Below are 22,422 nucleotides of genomic sequence, written 5' to 3'. Positions count from 1 at the left end.
CCTAGGATTGGGAAGCAGGTCCCTCCTACCAAAACATGATCTACCACAATAAAGTTATTTTTAACTCGATGACTCGCGAACGAGCCCTGCTCACACTCACACACGGCTCCCAGCTCAAAATCCCTTCCACTCTTTCATCCCCTCTACTTAGTCCTGCTCCAAAAAGCTTCTCTGCTCAGCTACATTTTCTTCACTCTCTCCCTCTTTTCTGAGCTTTTGTTTTGCATTTCTACTTTTTCGTTCTTTTTTTGTACCTGGAAAGGAGACCTGCTCAGGCAGTTCGTCCTACAAAAGGGTTTCTCATTGTCGGTATGCAGCCTAGTGCTGTAATGAGGCCTGGCCATCAGCCAGACAGTAAAACCTGCTGTTCCTTTGTCACGGCGTTAGCGCTGCACCCCGGACGCCCTGAACCTCTCCCCCCTCCTCCTCCTCTCTTCTGTGCAGTTCCACAGCCATACTGAATCCAGACAGCCTTGGAAGGGCTGAATCAGAAGTAGCGAAGGCTGTGTATGTGTGTGTGTGTGTGTGTGTGTGTGTGTGTGTGTGTGTGTGTGTGTGTGTGTGTGTGTGTTCTCCCTTATAAACTTTTATGATATAACCACAGAAGCCACTGAGAGAGGAGACAGACAGAGAGAGAGGGAGAGAGAGAGAATGAAAGAAAAAAAATAATAACGATGGATGGATATGCATAAACCATGTGCCACCTCACATCCAGAAGGGCAAAAAAAAGAAAAAGAACTGGAGATATCAAAAACAACAGGACACTTTGGGTCCACCAGAACAACAGCAGCTCAGCAACTCTTCTACGAAACGGCCGTAATGGAACATCCAGCAACACACCAGGTTTTGTGCCCTCCTGTTTATGTATGTCTACCTGACATTTAGTAGATAAGACCAGACACGGAGGAAGACTCAGGAAGGAGAGAGCTAGACTGGGCAGAAAGAGGGACCCATATCCACAAGGGAGAAAAGCGCCTCTCCCTGTAAACAGCAGCGAGGCGTTCCTGTTGCTGCAGACATATACACATGCGTGTATGCTAATACATAAACAAATTAGAGTCTCATGCCCTCAGGTTGAGCTGCACTTTCATATTTCACTAGCGGGTTGAAATAGATTTCTAAAACACGGGTCCTAAAGCAATACTTCTAACTGAACTTCTGAGCGTACATCAGTTTTAGAAACACGGAATGGGAACGCAACACTGACAATATCCAGAATGTGCTTATACAAAAACACAATCATGCATTTGAACCTTTGACACTACTACAAAAAAGATTGTTAAGTGTGAACTAAGTATGATCCTGGGGTGACTTCTTTGATGTTGCCCATTTGTGTGTGCAGAGTTTTATGTCTTGATATTGTAGAAAAGACTCCAGTCCCAAGAATGCTCTTTTCTGGTTCCCTATTTGTGCAGTGTACGCTGAACTAATGAAACAACATGAAAAAAATGACAAGAGAATTAGACTGGAACAATCCCACACTCACAAGGCAATAGCCCAGACTGTACATCCACACACAGCTAATACCCATCTTATTAGTTTTGCCCCAGTGGAGACTTGGATACAAAAAAATGACGATAATAAAAAAACTGGTGATATCAGCTTTATAAACAGAAGCCATTTAAATGTTTTAAAAACTCCAGAAGAACACCAGAGGTTTATAGCACAAGGCTCATTACAAGACACAAAAGCAAGCATTACTTTCAACACAACCACAAAACCAATGACATCTTAAACTGTGGATTTTGTTCAATGCACAATGGAATTGCACACACTAACTTACTATAAAGGCTACATATGTTAGGTTATATATTAGGTTATATATTAACACATAGGAGGAAATAAACAGTTAAGCTTCCCATTGGATTGCAACACCCTGTTGTAATTCAGAAAAGGCTGCAAAGTTTTGCTTTTGCATTTCCATGATTTAAACACTATTACTGATACATTGGTACATTACAATGCCTAGGGCCAGACTTTCTAATGTACCTTATGTGTTTGGGTATATTCTGTGAACTATCAAAAACAGAACATTAAACGGTGATATCTGAGATACATGTGCGGTCACAGCACATACGCAAACATTCCTGTGATTTCGTTAGATGAGCACATCACATGCATATCAAACTGATATACAAATGATATACAACTAGCCACTAGCGATTACCTGTCAGAGCTGCTGTCAGCTCTTGTTAGCAAGCATGTACAGTTAGCTCTAAGTCTGCACAGCAGCCAAATGATCACGTAAACCGAATTAGTTCTACTAGTTTCATCTGTGTTAAATATCCAAATATTGACAGAACACGCATCATCGTCATTTGATGTTATGAATTCATGATCTTGATATGAACCTGAGCATGTTTATATTGGCTGGCTAAACCAGCAGATGTCCAAATGCTCGGTTCCCCGGCCTGTCTGAATTCAGTGGAGAAATACTGTGGTACAACACACCACACAAACGTACTGTATTGTTTAAAAACAGAACAACACATGCAAAGTGCTGACAAATAGGCTGTTGAGACATTTGCCACTCTGGGGCAGAGGTAAGATGTTTGTGTTGACAGGGGTGAAGGCGGATGAGACGGTTTGCGCTTGATTAAGCACCACATGCCTCTGAAACAATAGGACCCCTCTGTGGTAAAGACATGCCGTTCCCTTACACTTAGCACGCTCAAAAACAAACCGAAGGCAAGATGATTAAGCTCAGACATTTTCATTAATGATGGATCTTCAGTTTTTCATGGCTTTAGGGTGTGGATTTTCTTTTCCCCCATTACATTAGTTATTTCTGTTAATTAACTTCTCATTTTCAACACTATCAAAATAGTCCTGGGAATCCCAAGAAACAAACTGTCACATAAGACTCTCTGGCTGAAACTCAAAAGTTGGGTTCCACTGTATTACACAACATTACTGTATACTCACAGGCATACTGCTGAATGCTGCAGCCATTCCTGGTTTTGGACATGATTTGGATGAATGATGATCTACAAGTAGTGTAGCAATCATTTCTATTGATTCAGGTGGTATCATGTAGCCAAGCCCTTCTAAGTTACATTATTTTGTTGGTAAACAAAAGTACACAATGTCAAAAATTTACTAATACAACTAAACCCAAGAAAGGGTTTTTTTTTTTTGCCAAATTTTACATTTATATAAATACCCTATTTTTGCATATTTGCTTGCAAATAGTATAAGAGAATTTATTTTATTTTATTGGAAATATCAAATGAATGTTTGTGGGCACGAGCTTTTAAGATTTTATTGTTTGGGCTCTGTACTACAGTACACTGGTTTTTAAATTTTCAACTAAATAGTGAAGTTAAACTGCACACTGTCGGCCACTGTCGCCTATATCAGGTGAACTGTTTAGGAATTACAAACCGAAGTAGTGCGACACTTTATCGCTTGGTCGCTTTTGTTTAACATGAGGACCAAAGACACGTCAAGGACAGTGAAGCAGGCCATCATGAGACTGAAAAAATGAGCATAAATTCTGCAACAATCACAACATCTGGTGTGTAACAAACACGGCGGTGGTGTGTCGACAAGGTAAATGAAGTTGTCACTGTTCTTACTTGCAGTTGGAAAATGCTTAACGTGTTCTTAATACGCTACAACCGGGCGCCGATCTTTTAAATAAAGGGTGTGAGAAGTAATACTGCTGATCTGGCACAAGGATATATAATAAATAATAAAGCACTACCTGCTTTGCACAGACTACTTAAAGTACTGGTCATTAAAATACAAAAAAAAAAACGATCTACGTAGTCGAAAAAGATTTTTTAAAATTCACTCGTTGCATCACATCCAAAACACGCAGATAAACTTAAAAGCTGGATTTGATAATGTCATTAACGCTAGGAATAAATGCTGGCGACACACTTTTTTGCTGACTGCGTATTTCAAACGGAGCGTTGATCTATCATGATGTAACGTTACAGTAGTCATGCAATACCATACAGTGCAGCCTATAAGCGAATGAACTATATTACGAACATGGCATGCAAAAGTAGCTGAGAAATTAGGTTTTAAGGAATCAGTAATAAACAATGTTATGATGTGAATAACATAAGACTAAAGTGACGTGGTTCAACAGTATAGCGCCGTACCTGCCCAGAGTTCGGTGCTTCTTCCCTTCGCCACCCGGTACCGCTGCCCGGTTACCGTTCCGACGCCTTTTTAATGCATGCTCACCGGGATAAGGGGCGCGTGTTATTATTCATGCATAATCGCTACGTCACGGTGTATCGGCTACGCTGCAAGCACGCGCGCGGCGTATAGGCCCTGCGTTAACATGCAGCCCTTTTTTAGGGCGGCTCGCGAGGGCTGCTCTCGCGCACTCGAACCGCGCGCGCGCCCCGCCGCACTTACGTTCTCACGGGTTAAAACTGTAGTTGTGAATGAACGCAGTCTGGTGTGTTTCAGCGTCGTCTTACTCCTGTTGTTACTTCATGAATCATGCTACTATATACTAATAGCCAAGGTTTTGTATTTGATATATAAAAACACGTCCTACAACTTCATTAGTTTTATTCGTTATATGGTTTGTGTCACACTAGGAGTTGCGCTGGTCATGTAAGGGCACCTAAACGGTCTCACGGATCTACCGAACTGTAGAGAAATCAGTAACAAACACTTGCATGACTCGTGAGTGATACTTTAATGTACAGCTTGAAAACAGTCATTTCAGATATTACAGCATTATCTTTAAAACAAGCACGAGCAGACCAGTGTGTTCCTTTTTGAGCTCCGCTATGTTTAAAAGACTATTTTTGGTACCCCTTATACCAGTTTATTACACACAACACCCATGTGTAATGTATTATAATGTATGCGTAGGTACACGTCAGTACATACTGCTTACTTCTTTGTGATTCATTCCATTTGCAATTACGTAATGTGTGCTAGTAATGTTTACCATCACTAACGGTACGTATTCAGTATAGATGCACACAGATATATAACAACACCAGCCTGGCATATTTAAGTACCTTTTCCACACTGGCATTTTTCTATACCCTACAACTAATAAGTTAAAGGGGAAAAATCATAAGTAAAACAATCCATCTTCCTTAAAACTGAACATACATATAATTAATTGCAATTATATAAACCAACTTTTCATAATCAATATAAATGTAAAATAATTTCGAAAAAGAATAAAATAAAAGCAAGAGATGATAAAACTCTGAATCGCTAACAAACTGGGCAGGTCCACTGCATTAGAACAACTACAGCTTTAAATCCCAGTGAGCCACTATCCTCAGGTGCTCCTGGTTTACTCAGTGTCAGCACACGGACACCAGGGCCACATTTGCTTAAGTATCTCAGAGTACGAGCGCTGATCCTGAGTTAGTCTGAAGAGAATGTAAAAGGTAAGAACGGACCCAAGATTAGTTTCATTCCACACTCTGAGACACACCTTAGACAGACAAGTATGAAAAACCCAAGGAATGTTAAAAGAAGAGCATTGGGCATTTCTGGTGCTAAAAGGCCACAGAACTACAGTTTTGTCTTTGTTCTTCAATGCCTGTTTCAACTGCGATAATGTGAAGCCCTTGAAGGTTCAAGCCCCAGACCAGGGCGATGTTCAAATGTAGTGCCGTGGGCCTCCAGCACTGCAGCTGCCCACGTGTGGTCCAGCGTCTTCTGTTTGTTCAGGGAAGGGGAATCGGGCGGGTTGTTCTGGTGGCACCCGGGGGCTACTGAGCCCGTGTTTGCTCGCTAACGTATTGTGGGATAAAGAACTGTTTTACTCCTCCTGACACAGCGTTGCCTCTGGCAAACTCTCCAGCGTGGGACACGTCACAGGAGACACGGCACATTCCTGCAAACAAATACACACAACCCTTAGTTAGGACACGACCTGCTGTAGCCAAACAGGGCCTGTTCTTACTGCACCCTACCATGACAGTACGGTTGAGCTTTGTTTAGTATTGAGCACAAAAGGTCACATTCCTTCTGTCTTTTGAGTTGTTCGATTGTTGTATCAATTCTGTCTTGTTAGAGACAGGTTTCCCACTAACTTATAAAGACCAGCTAGTGCCCAAAGTTGTGCAAAAGTTGAGCAGAAAGGATGCGATTCTTGGCACAACGTGGACTCGGTGTGTGCGGCCTACTCTCTCCATCCTTGTGTGTCGATTATAAAAGCTGCCATATATCAGCCTGCAAGCCCCAGAAACCACTGTATATAGTTCCTTTCCTGGCTCACAAACATAATATGGGGAACTGACATCACCCAGCTAACAAGTTACCCACGCAACTTCTACACAGACCCGTGCTCAGCATTTCCTTTGTGTCAGACCTCTCTTTGCCCTTGAGCATAACCTGAGTGTATCTGGCTCTCAGCCAAATGGAATACAGGGAGGAGGCAGACATGCCAGGATTCCAAATTTTATAACTAAGCGTGGCAGGTCTGAAAGAGCTCTTACAATGCTCATCAATTCAGATTTAGCCATCGAGATGTTGTGTCGAGATACTTTAGCTCCTAACTGTGCAGTTAATCTTCAGGACCTGACACTGTGCTGGACTCTGCCTGCTTGTGGGTGGGAGGGGGTTGGGGGCTGTGAGGAGGGGGCCAGTCCACTTACCGGTTCCAGGTCGGCCGTTCCGTTTTTTTGCGTCCCGCTGGGTGCATCTCCGGCAGTGCTCAGCTCCTGGTCACCGAGGCGTGCTGTAGGAGGCCAGACCTTTCCACTGGTCTCCACCTGCCCGGATCCACCTTCTGAATCCTACACAGAAAAACATGCACACATGGAGTACAGTTAAAAAAACAAAAGGTGCGTGCAGAAGAAGCCAAAGAGAACATACTGTTTTGATCGGTTCTTTGTGGACACATGAAACACCTCAATGGTCTATCACACAGAACACTAACATCCCCCAGGGATGCCCATATCCACACATTACCAAATGTAAATATGTGCGCTCACACAGACACTCGTGTAACGCGCTTAGATATGTTTTTTGGAAACTGTAGACGAGCATCGTGAGCACTACCTTCTGGAAGAGATCAAATACAGCACGTGTGCACGCTGGACCCTGGCACAGACTGACTGCTACCCGCTGGGTACGTCTCAAAAAGCTACATGTGCGCACGCACAAGCACACGCAAAGACAAGCACCCAAAACTCGCCCTCAGGCAGCTGGTGGACGATTGAGACGCCGACACCGGGCGGCACCTTGCACGGTACGCTCCCCGGTGGACGTTTTTGTTTGAGGCCGCGGAGAGACACAAAAACGGGATCGTCTATCGCCACACAGGACGGCGTGCACACTCTAGCCCTTCGCTGAACAAAGCCTTTTCTCCGAGATGCTGGGCTGTGATGCCACCGAGGGGAAAATGACGTATTGTGCAGCTTGAAAGAGAAGAACATCACCTTCCTGCATTATTGAGCACTCTCACAGGTGAGCCTGAGTGGCGTGAGCTCGGCGGGAGGTGACGGGTCACTCTGGGACACACATTACTAAGGCACATGCGTCAATGTAATAAAAAAGAAAAAAAACCTCAATAAACAGTAAAAGGAGCTGTGTATCTTTTTTTATGGTACTTGGTTTACCGTTTACTGCTTATCGTGAATACTGAGCGTCGCTTTAAATCAGGGAGAAACGGTGTAAGCGTGGAGATGGGTCACGTCTACAATTAGCAACTGCAGTCATCTTCCAAAAATAGGCAACAGCGAGACACCGCCACACTCGTATGCTCACGTTCAAACTGCTTGGGGAAAGATGCCCTCATGGCACAATCAGGAGTCATACTCACAGAGCTGGTGGGCGACTGTAGGACTGGACCGTGTCTGGTGAGCGCCAGGGGCAGCTTGTGGGTGACCTGGCCCACAGGGCAGTAGGAAACAGACTGGGACCTCCGGACAGCGGAAGAGACCGCCTGGGCAAACCGTGAGGACGCGGCCGGCGTGTACGGCTTGGGTGCCGTGAAACTGCGGAGCTTGTCCAACGAGAGGCCAGCGGGCGGCTGCTCCCTGCAGGGGAGGCTCGTCTGGCGGGGAGGGGGGGATCGCACTCGCTGCCCGGACGCTGTGGCCGTGTACGGGGAGAGAAGTGGGGTGGGTGTCTCCAGCTCCTCCGGTTCCGGTTCTGGTGGCGGTGGCGTAGGCGAACGAGCAGCGTGCCGTGGCTCGTCAGGCTCCTTCTCCTCCTCCCACTGGACGGCTGGTGGCGGAGGGGGAAAGCACTCCTGCATATCCCCGGTGAAGCTCTCTCTCTGCGGGCTGCCGGGGGCGTCGGCGTCGCCCCCTCGGGCCGTTGTGCTGCAGCCATCACTCACGCTCAAGCTGCGCACGGCCGCCGAGCTTACGTAACTCCCGGGTGTCCGTTTGTGCTGCGGTAAGCGGAATGAAGCTGGTTTGGGCCTCGTGGCAGGCGGCACTTTCTTCAACTTGACTTCGGAAGGGTCTGATGCCACGGGCGACATCGGGGACAGGGGGGCGGAGCCGGAGAGCTCGTCCGAGGGGGCTGGTGAGGCAGGGTCTTCGCCGGGCCGCGGAGGGGGCGAGGCGGAAGTTGTGGACGCCTTGCCCTGGAGGACGGCTTCACGAGCCCCGGGAGCCAGGGCCGGCTCTAGCGTGAGCTCCACCTCGAAGAAGCGCAGCTTCTCCAGGGACCTCTGAGGCACGATGGTGTAGGTGGTCATGCCCACTTTGGGGATGTATTCGCGGGTGAGCTCGTTGGACGGCTTGGGTTTGGGCTCGGAATCGGTGACGTAGTGCAGGCCGCCCGCTTTGGTGGCAGAGGGAAGCAGTGAAGGCAGCTGGCTCTCAGGGGTCGAGGGACCCATGGGTGGCTGGATCGCTGGAGCTTGGGCGGGCATGGCTGGCCTGCTCTCAGGGGCGTGGGCGTGCACAAACGGCTGCCCGGCAAGGGCCTGAGGGCACTCGGACTGCGGACCACAGGGGCCGTGAGTCGAGGCTGGCCGCGCCGAAGCCGGGTGAGCGGTGGTGGTGAAGGACACCTCTGTGGACGTGGCCATGTCCTTTTTCGAACCCACTGAGGGTGGGGGTGTCGTGGGCAGAAGCTCTGGTGGCGGTGGGCTGGGGAAAACCTCGGCCACCTCTCCGCACTCCTCCGTCTGGATCTCTGCGTGCATGCGCCCCACGTCGGCCGCGGCGGGTCCGGCGCGCGGCGCCGTCTGGCCCGAGGCTGCTCCCGGGCCAGGCTTGGGGGGCGCTTGAGGCTCTGCTTCCTGAGGGTGTGTGAGTGCATGCAGAGAAGCAGGATGAGGGGCTGCGGTGTCCTGAGGGACGTCTGCTGGACCGCTGCTCCTGGCCCTCAGAGCTGGAGACTTTTCAGCAGTTGTGGAGGACGTCTCAGGCATCACCTCAGTACCAGCTGCATATGAGCAGAACCGTGAACACAGTCAGGCAGTGCCACGCAAGAACATTTACAATTTTGCCTTTTATTTTGCCCTCAAGTTACCTGCCTCCAAATTTCTATCAACATTATTATTTATTAAACATACACCTCTTCTTAAACATTGCACCATTTTCTGTATGTGTCCGCAAGTTTACATTTGGTGGTGTACACAAGCCTGTAGAACTAATAAAACAAAGTCACAATGGCAACACAACACACCATCATCTCCTGGTTGCCATGGCGCGAGAGCATCCGGTTCATCCCCATTCACCTCCGAGACGGCAGCCAGTCTGTCAGGAGTGAAAATCACGTATAGCTTTGCAACCCACCCAGTACGTTAACCAGACTAAAGAAAAACAAAACACACGCTTTCTTCTCTGCAACAGTGTCGTACTTGCCATCTGCGGTCAGGTCTTCCAAACTTCCCCCGGGTGGCGCCACTGTCCCCATGTCCAAGTCCTGAGAGGGGGAGGTGGCCCCTGCTCCCCCAGACCCGAGGGAGATGTCAGCGGACAGGTTGATGCTGCTGTCATCCTCCAGAAGATCCAGCATGGGGCTGGGACTCTCAGGACCAGGACCGGGGCTGGAGCTCATTGGCTCCTCGGCCGTCTCGGTGGCCATGGGCGTCTCTTCTTTCTCCTGGATCTCTCCCAGAGTTGACTGCAGGCCTGCAGCATCATACCGGGCATTAAAGTACATTTGTACTTTGTACATTTGTATTTAAAGTACATCTGTGCATTTGTGTTTACATTGTCAGTTGTTTTGAAGATGAGGTGTAGTGCAATATTGTAGGCCATGCTGATTTGTCATAATCTCTACCTGTATGCTCCAGAGATTACGTCAGTTACATATGCTATTATCACTTCCCTCCAAAACTCATGTCCTGCTGCACGCTCATGTCTACCATTTACAGTGTCCAACAAAACCAGTAAGCACTTAAGACTTTTGTTATCCTGTTCCACACATCAGTATAATCGGTTCATTTATTGCGCATCATCGGACTGCCTCTACGTTTTGTTTTCATATTCAGGCTTCCTTTGCCTGACGTTCACTGTTCTTGCGTTGGGGTTTTGCCTCCTTGTATGGCTCCTTCATGCTATTTTCATGTGTTCCTTACTGACCTGTGGCCTGAGTCCTAAAAAACTCCAATGCACTGATTGATGCAGTCTGGTAAACTTCCAAAACTGAGATAAGAGCTCATTTCATGCCATTTTTCTTCAGTGGGGTTATCTTTTATAATAACGGGGCTATATTGTTTATCAAATTGGCCAACTCTAAACGTAGACTGGAGCTTCGCCCGTTTCGCCTTCCACACAGTTTCCGGAAGGTTCTCCATCTGCCCTGTTCTCTCTGGAAGCTCGGTGGCCAGTTTAAGCGCGGCGTAATAACGAGATCCATATCCTCCCCCTCCACAGCGGCTGCGAGGAGCTTACATAATGGCCTGACAGGAGTGGGTTATTGGGTGTCTTCAGTATTAATGCGGCAGCAGAGCAGCCGGGCCGGAGTGTGCGGCACCGCGCGCCTCCTCAGCCCGAGCGACTCGCTCTTAATTAAGACGTCTGGTCTCCCTCCTGCCCTCCGACAGACCTGCATTCAGGACTTCAAGGGCTGTCGCCGGGGACTCGAGAGCAGAAAGAATATTCAAAAAGAGAGAGCTCGTCTCTGCAAACGCAGTTTGATCTCTCTCTCTCTCTCTCTCTCACTCTCTCTCTCTCTCTCTCTCTCTCTCTCTCCCTCCCTCCCTCTCTCTCTCTCTCTCTCTCTCTCTCTCTCTGGATAAAGGTACAGACAATTGCAGTCTGGTCTTACTCTCTCCCCTCTCTCCTTCACCCCCCCTTTTGCTTCTGTGCTCCTGTCTTCGTCCATCGTTTGCTCCCTATATATCTCAATCCCTGTCTTTGTCCATCCTTCTTTCTTCCACCCTGTTCCCCTCCGTTTCTTCACTAGTGTCTCCACACCTCCCTCTCCTCCACTGTGAAGTTGATTACTGCAGGCAGCAGGGGAGCATGGCATGGACAGAGGAGTAAGAAGGCACAGATCTTCCAGAAGTTTAGCAGCACTTTATACCAACACTTTAGAACATACTGCTGACACACCGAGACATTTGCAACTCTGAGCTACTTAGACAAAACGTTCATTAAGAATGCAACACACACACACACACACACACACATACACATTCAAATGGATTGCGATAGATTAAAGACTAGATTAGATTAGAAAACTCCAGTGAGTATGAGAGAAAAAGTTAGATCAGGAAGCTTTTAAAAGTATACATAGGAAAAAAATCTGATTAAAGGAAGGATTGTTCCCATGTCTCACGAGGCTGCTTTTGTGTGGTTATGAACACCAGGCCAACTGTGCGTGTAGATCCCAACCCCTGATTACAGTGTACCAGCTCCTTAAAAGACCCCCACCCCCACAACTTTTATGGAAAACTGGCTATCACCTCCAAACATCTAAGCAAAACAATGCAATTTTACGAGCACTCTGTCCCCCGTATTCCTCAGACATTCTGAGAAAGAAAACTCGCCCATCTTGGGTCATCTGGATGACGCACGCTAACATTCACGCAAACAAATACAGTGTTATAGTCAAAGCAGGAAGGGCCAATTTGACAATGGAGACCTAATGGAGACCCAATGGAGACCTAACGGAGACCTAATTGAGACATAATAGAGGATGGGTCCTAATGAGACCCAACCATCATGGCTTCTTTCCCTCTGACACACTTCCTCATGCACATAAATCATGAATCTAACAAGATATCACTAATAGTGCTGGTAAATCACTTTTAATATGAAAAAATTATCTTATTGGAGATAAAGAAATTCAAAATACACATAACTACATTTTGCTTTACACATAACTGCATTTTGTGTTATGCAACTTTAAACAAAATAAAAATAAGCAATTGTTTAGCTGTCTTTGGTGTGTGTCTGTGCGCACGTGCTTTGATACATGACATTTAGCGTTTTTGTGACTTGAATTTATCTGCACCAAGTGCATCAATTCAAGTTGACTAAAACAATTACAGAATAGAAAATGTAAGAGAATAGAAATGAAAACAAATACAGTGAAGGCAGGAAGAGGCCCCCACATGAGAAAGAGGATGAGGCCACAGGGGAGAAGACAAGCAGCAGACAGGAGAGAATTGCAGATATAAGAACATATGCGCCCTCTCCTGGTTAGTCTGCAAAGTGCAGCGTTTTAAGCGTTTTATAAGCAAGAGAGGAACACACACACACACACACACACACGTCAGAGTGGTAATATGCTATGGAAGCTGTATTACTCTCCAGTCATATATACAGGTGCCATTAAAGACTTCTGCATTCTGTCTTTCTAGCCTCAGCAAAAAAAAAAACTTATTAATAAGAGAAACAATCATGATATATTTAGATTTATGCTAATTCTTGGACCCCTTCTTTTCCTAATCTATATTTTACCCCCTGGCCAGATTCTTCATAGCAGCAGCCTTAACCCTCATGTGGATGATATTCTATACATCTGTACAAACTCTCCCTTACATTCTTCTTCCAAAACACTAACCAACTGTAGATGTTTAGATCCCTCACCGAGACCGCTTTCTTCCTCTTACGCAACACTGCTCACCTGTGCGCTCCAACCTGACGGAGACGTGCCAGCCCTGGTTCACGCCTTCACTACGTCTAGTACCGATTACTGTGGCTCCCATCCCAAAATCCTGCAGTATATTCTGAACCCTGCAGTCCTGTGGGTCCTCACCCATGACGACTGGCATGACGACTGTTTAGAAAGTTTTGCAGATCTCCTTCAGAGCCCTGAAAAAACTTTTTTGCCTTTGTTTTGTAATGCTACCTTGTTAAAAACAATATACAAATGTAATGATGATAATAATAATAATGATAATAATAATAATAATAATACTTATTTAAATTCAAATAAACAGAGATCTACACTTGCTCCAACGTTTGCATGTGCATGCACACGTGTGTCTGACACATAATACAGATTCAAATCATGTGCAAGGAAAATGTATCAACCTCCAAGCCCCACAACTTAATGGCAGTGTAATTTAATCAACTATTTCGGAGTTACTTTAAGGTACTTTATGTGGAAACGGAAAGCATAGCAGATTTTTCAGAAATGCTGGAGCTTGGAGGAGAGAAAGCATACATGCAGAATAAATTTAAGCCAGAATGAAAGATGTGATGTAATGCCACACTTCAACCACTAGGAGGCAGAATGTATATAAAAGTCACTGGGAACAAGCAGTGATTAGTGTTAACCTCATCCTGGCCTCTCTCTGTTTACATGCGGACTAAAGTACAGATGTTCAGCTCTGTCAAGGTGAGCACACTTCAGAAATCCACACAAACCATTAATGGCATTGCTGAAAAAATGAACTGTAACCCATAGCAAAGTTGTTTTTTCACAGGCCGGCTGTGTGTTCATGTCATACTGACAGGATGTTTATGAGTGGGGTACAGATCACCAGAGCAGGACACATCTGCAGCTGGGAGAACAGGACGCTTGTGTGTGTGTGTGTGTGTGTGTGTGTGTGTGTGTGTGTGTGTGTGTGTGTGTGCGCGTGTGTGTGACTCACCCGTCCCAGCCTTGTCGTGCACCACTTCTTCGGGTGCTGCAGCCGGGCTGGTGGGGGTGGTGGAGGTGATGGAGCTGGTGGAGCTGGTGGGGCTGTTGGGGGGCAGCGGGGCCTTCCTTTTGCTCCTCTTCAACGAGGAGTCAACCGAAGAGGCGCGACCCAGGCGTGCCAGAACCTTCACCAAACAGACCCGTTACCGGCACCGAAACAAACAGAAAGCAAACTCACCACAATCCCTCCCAGAAATACGGTGACATGAGTGAACAGATAACAGAAAACAACGTTAGCCATTGAGTTGTGCTGCATACAGAGTGTGTGGTAGACATTAATATTCAACAAGATGTATGAAGACCAAAGAACACACTCTAACGTATGTGACGTGTGTTGAAACACTAGAGCCGATGGGAAGGCCTGCTGAGGTATTACATACCTGGCCGCCATCGGGCTGAGCCGCTGCTTGAGCGTTGCCGTGGTGATGGCTGTGGACCGAGGACACACACTGCAGCGTCATGTGGGGGGGGAGGGGTGCACGCCTCTTCTTCGGCGTGTCCGAGGGCATGGTGTTGGAGTCGTACGTGGGGGAGTGCACACACATGGAACTCGTGCTGGCCGGCCTCGCCTTCCTCCGGACCGGAGACGCTGGTGCACTCACCGTCGAAGCCTTTAAAGAAAGACAAAAACAGGCTGACCTTCACCGCCTTTATGAAGAACAAGCCAATCACGCTTCCACCCTTATGATTGACAGGAGAATTTAAAAAAGCAAAGGACAAGCATGACCACTGACCAATGGAATAACTCTGTGTTTGCTCATGCAAAGCTTAAAGAGCACCCAAAACAAACATCCACTCCACCAGCCATGAACCCAACGTCCAACATATTAGTTGCGTAAACAACTTTCAAAATGCTGTGGGCCTCCTAAAACACTGAAGCCCATGGCGAGGACCACATTCAGATCATTTTAACTGATAGCCACTAGGCTATAAAACTTCTGGTACTGAACTTCTGGAGTTGGTGAATGCAGTTGAACAGGCCCTGTGTTTTAAAAATATCACAAATAAAAGCAGCACCCACCTGATCCAGTTTCTTCTTGCTTCCTCTTTTAAACAGACTAAACAGCCCTTTGTTTTCCTTTTCTTTCTGAAGTTTGTCCTTGCCAAGTTGAATTATATCTGTTAGGCAGATTCACAGATATCACAGATTCAAATGTTGGGGATTGAATTTTCACTTGAAATACACAGAAATGTTTAAAGAAGCAACTCAAACATCACAGGCGTGTGCGATGGAGAACGTTACCTGAGTGCGTTGGTGACAGAGGCAGGTCTGCTGGACTGACAACTGTTCAGAGATCAACGAACATCGAGTTAATAAAACGCCAGAGACAGTAGAGGAGAGAACAGAAACCTCAGCCACAGCCGACGGCATTTCTAACAAGCTATCCAAGTCACGGGACGCTTTTTGTTGTTGCGTGTCATACCCCTCGTGTCTCTGGCGTACACCTCCCGGAGTCCGAGGTCATTGAGGGAGCTGTTCAGGTCCAGTGGCTCCTCGGACTTCACGCTGCGCACCAGCACGGTGCTGCGTGTCTCGAACTCACATTTCTCGCAGATGGCCGGCAGCAGCGCTCGCAGGGCGACGCGAGGGTTCACCCGCAAAATCGTCTTCTGGGTCTTCTTGTAGTTTATCACCAGACGCACCGTAGCCTTGAGGAAGGGGAGAGGGGCGTGATCAAACCAGGGAGAAACACGAGGGAACAGAAAAGAAGATGTTCAGAGCCAACAGGCCTGTTTAAGTTGCTGGGTCTAGCACACAAGAATCAAAACAGTGTTGTTTTCAGAATGGGCTGTGCGCAAGCGAAGAAGCTTTTACCTCAGGCATCTGCGGCCCAGTCTTCCTGTTCTTGTCCTCCGTGCCTTTGGGCTTCAGCACGACCTTCTCAGCCTCCAGTGCCCCGATGAGTGCGTTGGGCTTGAACTTAATGTGGTTCCTGTTGGCAGACACTAGTTCCATGGTGTGGCCCGATGGGTTTAGATGGTACTTCGCACACAGCATCACCAGCAGGTCCATCATGGGCTTACTGCATGAAACAAACGGGTAAAGACTTATGAAACCCACTGGACACCCCATAAGGAAACGTTCTACCTGGTCTCAGATTCTTCCCTTGTACTGCATATGGTAAAATAACTTTGAAGTGAAAAATGGTCATTACTTTTATACATATATACATAGAGTTCAAGGTAAAGACCAAGGCTGCCAGTTCGCCTGAGGGGAACTTTCAAGCAGGTGCATTATTCAGCTTGCATTCACTTCAGTAGCACTTTGCCAGTGGACAACAAGCAAACACGATGAAACTCCTGGGATCTAAACAAACTACAATATCATTGTCACGGAACAGCTCCGGATCCTTCCCTGTGGGCGTGTCATTATGTCGTCTGCGTGCAGTTATGTCCATGTTTGTACTTCCGTGGGTGTGGGTTGTTTGTGAGCGTGGTCGTTTGCTACACCTGTGCCTTGTCTCGAGGTCATGTGGGTCTGTGTAACTCACCTATTTAATGTGCGTTCGCGCAGTGTGGTGTGCTCGTCTTTGTCTAAAGCTACGTGTCAGCGTGAGTGAGTGTTTGTGTGCTACTTGCGCTCCGCACCAAGCTATTTCGTGTTGTGTCCAATAAATGTTGATTGTGCACCGTAATCGTCGTGGTGTCTACCTCCTGCACCCAACGTTACAATCATACATTTATGACGGATAACAAACCTAACAACTTTTGAGCAAAGTTTCTTCTATATCTATTTGTTCATTGACTCCAATGAACAAAAAAGTTATTAAGTTGAAATGACTTAGGTTCCATGTTATACAGACACTCATAACATAACAGTCATAACATTTGCAGAACGATCATTTCATACTCTTGAATGCCAGTGTCGATATAACCAGAAAATGCCGTCTTATTTTCACACGAGGGTATGTATGCTATTCAAACTACGCAACACTTCTGCCATTCCAGAATACTGGGTGTGGAAAATCCTTTAGTGACAGAATGAGCAGCACAGTGATTTCCAACCGCTTGTGGAATGTCAGGGCTGACGAGGCCTTTGAAATTCCACTGCCAACAGTTTAATCCTGATTAGGAGAAGGCTGGCGAGCTCCATTAGCAAATCCAGCAGAGGCCAAGACAGGGAGGAACCTGATGCCTAATCCCTTTATATTAAATTCGGTTTCACTTCCAGCATGAAAGGACATAGAGGTCCTAGTTCATTTGGCTTTTCAAAGACCTTTAAAGTCCTCTGTTCAATTAAGTCGTCTGGTGTGCCCTGTCCTTTCAGACCCGCATCCTTCCTGTGGGTAGACCATCCAGCCTCCAGTCTGTCCTGTGCCCTGTCTTTGCTGACACTGCATGATAGACCCTGGGGGGTCACATGACAGTGCCTGGGGGTTTAAAAAGGGCAAAGTGCTGCAGTTGGTCTTAACATTGAACAGCTTCTAAATCGCAGTCCAATCTAGGCCCCATCTATACTGAAAAGAAAGAAAAGGAATGTTGATTGAATCTGAATCCATCACTGCGCTATAGTGTAATGTTATGTCTGTCCATCGGTGACCCGACCGTGACTACCCCTGCCGAGCAGACGTAAGACGTGAGCTGATCCCTGGATGAAGGTTTTTTGTTTCCATGTTCGGTGCGTTCTGCAGCTCCGCCCGTCTGACTCAGGCAATGTTTCAGCTGCCTCATGACTGACGAAATGCCATTGCATCGCTAATGACATCACTCACCTCACGACCTCCGCACAAACGTCCTCCCAGTCAAGGCAGGTCAGGTTCCATTGATCCACTATCCATTAGTTTGATGTGTATTAAACAGAGACCGTAATAGAGGGCTCACCTGTCACCAGCCCCACTAGAAGATTTGCATCTTAATGAAGCACACCCTGCTGGTTCTCCAAGCATCTTCAAAACTATTTTAATGCCTTAATACCTTAATGTCATTACCCTCCGCAACTAACAGGCTCGTTTATGGCAGCGCAACGCAGAAGGGCTTCAGAAAGTCATTCCGCAAGCCCTAAATTGCATTTTAAATGCAACATTTATCACGATGTGTTACTGCACTCAGTTCTGGAAGAGCTGCCTTAGCGTCATTAGCGTCCGTCGGCATTTGGATTTCATCATACTGTGTTTGAAACAGAGCAGCGGTTGCTAAGCAGCATCATGACAGCATCTCGGGAAACGCGCAGACTTCTGTAGACTGCAGCATCCAAGTGACACGCGCACACACAGCCACAGCAGGATACTGCAGCCCGTCTGGCCCTCCGCCTCCCACGGAGCGACCACACCCGCCCAGACAGCCGAGCTCCACCCGCCCCAGCGTCGCTCTCCTGAGGTCTTGTCTCCCGTCCCGCACACGCCTTGCTCACGTTGCCGGGGCCCCGCCCGCCGCCTGGATTCACCTCGTACAAGGACGTGAGCCGCCCGCACCACCCGTCTCACCTGCCGTGCACCAGCGTGGTCTTCTCCACCCCTTCAGGCAGCACCACCTTCAGCAGCAGCTCCTGCTCCATCAGGTTCTCCTTGGGCTCCATAGCGGCGCGCGTCAGCTGGGGGTTGCTCTGGGACGCGTCCGGACCATGCGGTGCCGGTGGGGGAGGGGGGGCCTTACTTTTATATGACCTCCTGTACAAAGACAAGCCACAGAGACAGAAAATCACCACAGGCAGTGGCCTACAGGAGAGCCTGTAGATACAGATTACTGAGATAATCACACCCTGCTTGAGCGGTTCTTATGTTTTTACTAACAACAGTGATTAAGAATGTTTAATCTATGACATAATACTTGTGGTTCAACAGAAAATGGGACTCAGCTAAGCTCCATGTCTAATGAATGACTGATTCATGAAGGATTACCTGAGCCCCGTATGTAAACTGTAATTCGGAGCACATTTTAGATGCTATGCTCTTCTGTCTCTTCTCATGTTGCTGTGATTTAACCGGTAAGCATTAAGCTCATCATTCCCAACAACATCTAACCCTCCGTCCACTGAAATAAACTGTGAGCAAACTATTCAAATGTACCGAACGCCACTTTGTCCTCAGCGGTTTGGTGTTTTACTTTAGTAAATGTCATACAAATGTAAGAGTCAGGCTGCACGTCCACGTACACAGTGTAAACAGCGTGGCGTTTTTAACCCACCACTCAAACTCCTCTGGGATACGTGGTGAGTTGCACTACGACCCACTGACCGCACATGGCATAGCTGAGATCTGATTCAAGTCACAGTGTTTTGGGGACGTCTTTGGAGCAAGCCACTAATATTGCCATGCCCACATATCCTGTTTATCTTGGTATGTACGCATCTACAATAAATAAGTCTAAAACTTATCTAGGAAATCTAATAACCTATCGCCAAGGATCTTTAAAGTAACTGAAGCAGTGCTATTTCCATTATCGCGAGAAGCATCCTAATCCGAGCAAACTGCGCGAAACAGTCCGAAAGTGATCCTTTAATTTGCACCACAGCTCTCGGGTCCACTTTACACACGAGTCACAAGATGCTGAAGTGATTTATTCAGTCGGACGAAAGCAGCGGGAGGGGATGAAAGCAGGGAGGGATGAGAGACGTGCTGATCCTTTTAAACTCATCTGGAGCACAGGGTGGGTCATCATGCCAGTATTCTGTGTAATTCGAAATGATTTAGTGAGTTAACGCAACACAGCTTGAGACCACATTAGGTTCCCGCTCTGTTACATCACACTGTGCAAACCACGCACGGTACCGGGGGAATATTTGGGTGAGGGGTTGCAAACATTTCAAACTATATTGAGCCATAAAGACCAGAACTGTTTGGTCCAAATGTCAGAGTAATCCGAGCACAAAAACCCTGCGCAAAAGAGGGAGATGAGGTCAATGTATGATAATCACAGGAAGAGTCCTGGGCCTGTTATGGAGAGGATCTAGAGCATGATTCTACAGCATGGAGCTGGACCAAAATTTGCATAGACCAGCAGGTAATTAATTAATTAGTGATACCATAGACGATACAAAAAAGATACACAAAAATATGTACTTACTGAAAAACATATACAACTCAGCACAACATCCACTCCACTACACCACACTGCATGTCACACTAATTCTGGTATGACTTTGAGGATCCTCAGTGGAACTAAACTGTCCCCGGAGAACAAATGTGCTCTTGCTTAGGTCAGAATGCCCCAGAATCGCATATATGTTTGGATAGCATGTTATCTTCGACTCATCCACAGCTGTGAAAGGGAAAAGCCAACAAAAACAGTCGCTTGTTTTCGTAAGGGTAAATCAGCAGACCCGTAGGCACCTTTGACCTGCAGAACAGCAGAAGATCTGAAACAGCAGTCCTCGCATCAGGGCACCTGAGCCACTAGCTGCAGTCTTACAGGAACGCACATGTGCTGCAGGTCCACAGATCTATTTTAAGCAGTCCCGTATACAAAGCCACAAAGCTAAACATGATTATTAACTGGGTGAGCAGTGTTTAGCATGCTCACAAATCTATTTGTTTTGTCAGATTCACCCAACACTGCTCCAGGTGTGTTGGACTAAAATCAGCATCACACCTGTCAGAACTAGTCTGTGTGGGTTTTTATTAGTAATAACGCTTGACCTTCGGGTTCTACAAAGAAATGGAATTAATTTAATTTGATTAATGTATAAAACCAACAGAATACAGGAAATTCCCCTGACTACCCTTAGCCCTTATCTGCTCAGGTATGAATGTCACCACACTCTGATGGTGCCAAGAAGAAAACTATAAACCAAATAACAGAACCAAGAAGATATTTCTTTCAGCTTCTCCACAACAAGTCGGTCTTTTAAAATACCGTTTAGTAGATGTTTAGTAGAATGTTTAGTCAAAAGCTCAAAGTAAAGCTGCTCTTATGTGGGGCAGACTCTGATTGGCTGAATACAAGCGAACGTTCACAGACACATGCTCAAACAGAGACCCACACAGAAAAGGTGTAAAGTCCACATTTCAAGGTTCCACAAATCCTAGCCTGCTCTGACCAAAAGCAGCCAACAGTGTTTTGTCATACAAATGCCTAACTCTCATCTCTGAAATGACTGCTGTAGTTTCAGCTTTTAAAGAAATGACACAATAAATAAAACAGGAAAGCTGACACAGAGAAGGTATGGACTCATATAACGACGTTCATGCTTTGGATGGTGAAAGTTTACTTCTGGTTAAGGTCTCTGAATGAGACGGAAGAGTTCCATGCCTGGTTGGCAGTGAGGGCAGTGTGTTTGTTGAGGAGCCGTGTTTACCCCTCTAGCACTAATATTCAGACAGGCATGGAAACAGCACACACGTGACCATGGGGGTGGGGGGTGGGGTGAAGACAAGGCCCTTTGCACACAGTGGCACTGTGCTTTTCAGCAGCCGACATGTTCCGTCCTGATCCGCTCGAGGTCTCCTCCCCCCCCCAGCTAGTGTACGCAAAAGCCTGTTCAGAAAGGACACACCTAATTTCACAGCTCAAGAAATTACAAAACCATTGAATGCCTCAGAGATTAATACGTTAGAAACATGAAAAAGCCGCTCCGACAACTGGAGACAAAATGTCATCATCCCCACCCCACATCGTCCAGAGGAAATGTTGAATAAAATATTAAATTACTTGCCATCTCTGTAAAACAACAAGCAATTTGAGAATCAACTCCAGACAAGCATGATCAGAGTGCTGACCATTACCCCTTGCTAAGCATGGGGGTTAGCGGTATTTAGGACCTCCACCATACTGGCGTATGGCTTTTTGCCAGGGAAGCACATGGCAACAGATGTGGTGCAGACACAGCTCCCCCTTTAGAGAACACCTGGCGCTCTACGAAGCGCGCAGCACAGCTGCGAATGGTTTGGATGCCCTTAGCGAAGGGCCCAGCACCCCAGGCAGGCAGCCGTAAAGAACATGTGAATGTGCTCCTCACACAAGGGCTCGTCCTGAAGTTCAGGTCCTCCCGTGGCCTCCTTAAAGTCAGAGGCTAAACAGATACTGTGAGAACGGAACACATTAGACTATTTCTTCCCAGCTCCATTCAGAAAGATAATGGGACTCAACAAAACACAGGTATCTAATGCCATTTTTAGCTGGAGTACCATCAGAGAGTTCTTTACTGATCCATTTCGGACACAGTGGAATATCAGAGAACAGGAGAACAAAGACATTATTTAGAAGAGGGAAGGAGGCCATTGAATACATTACTAGAATGAATAAGGAATTAAAAGGCTAGGAAGTGTGTGTGCACATGAAAAGAGTTACCACTAAAACCACAGTACAGCCTGATGAGATCCTCATATTGTGAGTTTATGTTTCTGCATTTTCACTTGTGTTTGAAAGTCGATAAAGTCAGGAAAAATGAGCACTGTGTTGCTATCTTCATTGTTAGCTCGGTGTTGCTACCTTAATTGTTATCATGGTGTTGGAGTAATAAGGTCAAGAGAAACACAA

General features: G+C 46.7%; 2 protein-coding genes and 1 long non-coding RNA gene across 5 annotated transcripts in view; 1 reads left to right on the top strand and 2 right to left on the bottom strand.

Annotated features, from left to right (window-relative positions):
- The window catches only part of grb14 (growth factor receptor-bound protein 14), a 38,421-nt gene extending 34,138 nt beyond the window's left edge, over positions 1-4,283 (bottom strand). The window contains exon 1 of one of the 2 annotated variants that reach the window (XM_077002891.1): positions 4,113-4,283. The gene's annotated coding sequence lies outside the window, so the exon portion shown is untranslated. The remainder of the gene's footprint in view (positions 1-4,112) is intronic. The other variant, XM_077002893.1, reaches the window with a different exon arrangement.
- Positions 273-13,963, top strand: LOC143512504 (uncharacterized). Its single transcript, XR_013130474.1, has 3 exons — positions 273-843; positions 13,684-13,701; positions 13,790-13,963. It is a non-coding gene; the product is annotated as an uncharacterized LOC143512504 (long non-coding RNA).
- The window catches only part of cobll1b (cordon-bleu WH2 repeat protein-like 1b), a 28,790-nt gene continuing 11,012 nt past the window's right edge, over positions 4,645-22,422 (bottom strand). For both annotated transcript variants that reach the window (XM_077002888.1, XM_077002889.1), the window contains 12 exons: positions 18,432-18,614; positions 15,824-16,031; positions 15,432-15,657; positions 15,251-15,292; positions 15,029-15,126; positions 14,388-14,618; positions 13,958-14,132; positions 9,764-10,037; positions 9,589-9,659; positions 7,763-9,345; positions 6,594-6,734; positions 4,645-5,830 (listed from right to left, as the gene is read on the bottom strand). In XM_077002888.1, the coding sequence (XP_076859003.1) occupies positions 5,756-5,830; positions 6,594-6,734; positions 7,763-9,345; positions 9,589-9,659; positions 9,764-10,037; positions 13,958-14,132; positions 14,388-14,618; positions 15,029-15,126; positions 15,251-15,292; positions 15,432-15,657; positions 15,824-16,031; positions 18,432-18,614 (3,307 nt within the window). In that variant the 3' untranslated portion in view covers positions 4,645-5,755. The remainder of the gene's footprint in view (positions 5,831-6,593; positions 6,735-7,762; positions 9,346-9,588; positions 9,660-9,763; positions 10,038-13,957; positions 14,133-14,387; positions 14,619-15,028; positions 15,127-15,250; positions 15,293-15,431; positions 15,658-15,823; positions 16,032-18,431; positions 18,615-22,422) is intronic.

The sequence above is a fragment of the Brachyhypopomus gauderio genome, chromosome 4, assembly GCF_052324685.1.
Source record: "Brachyhypopomus gauderio isolate BG-103 chromosome 4, BGAUD_0.2, whole genome shotgun sequence".
Taxonomy (NCBI): domain Eukaryota; kingdom Metazoa; phylum Chordata; class Actinopteri; order Gymnotiformes; family Hypopomidae; genus Brachyhypopomus; species Brachyhypopomus gauderio.
Note: the sequence above shows the minus strand (reverse complement) of the source record. Positions and strands in the feature narration are given on the sequence as shown.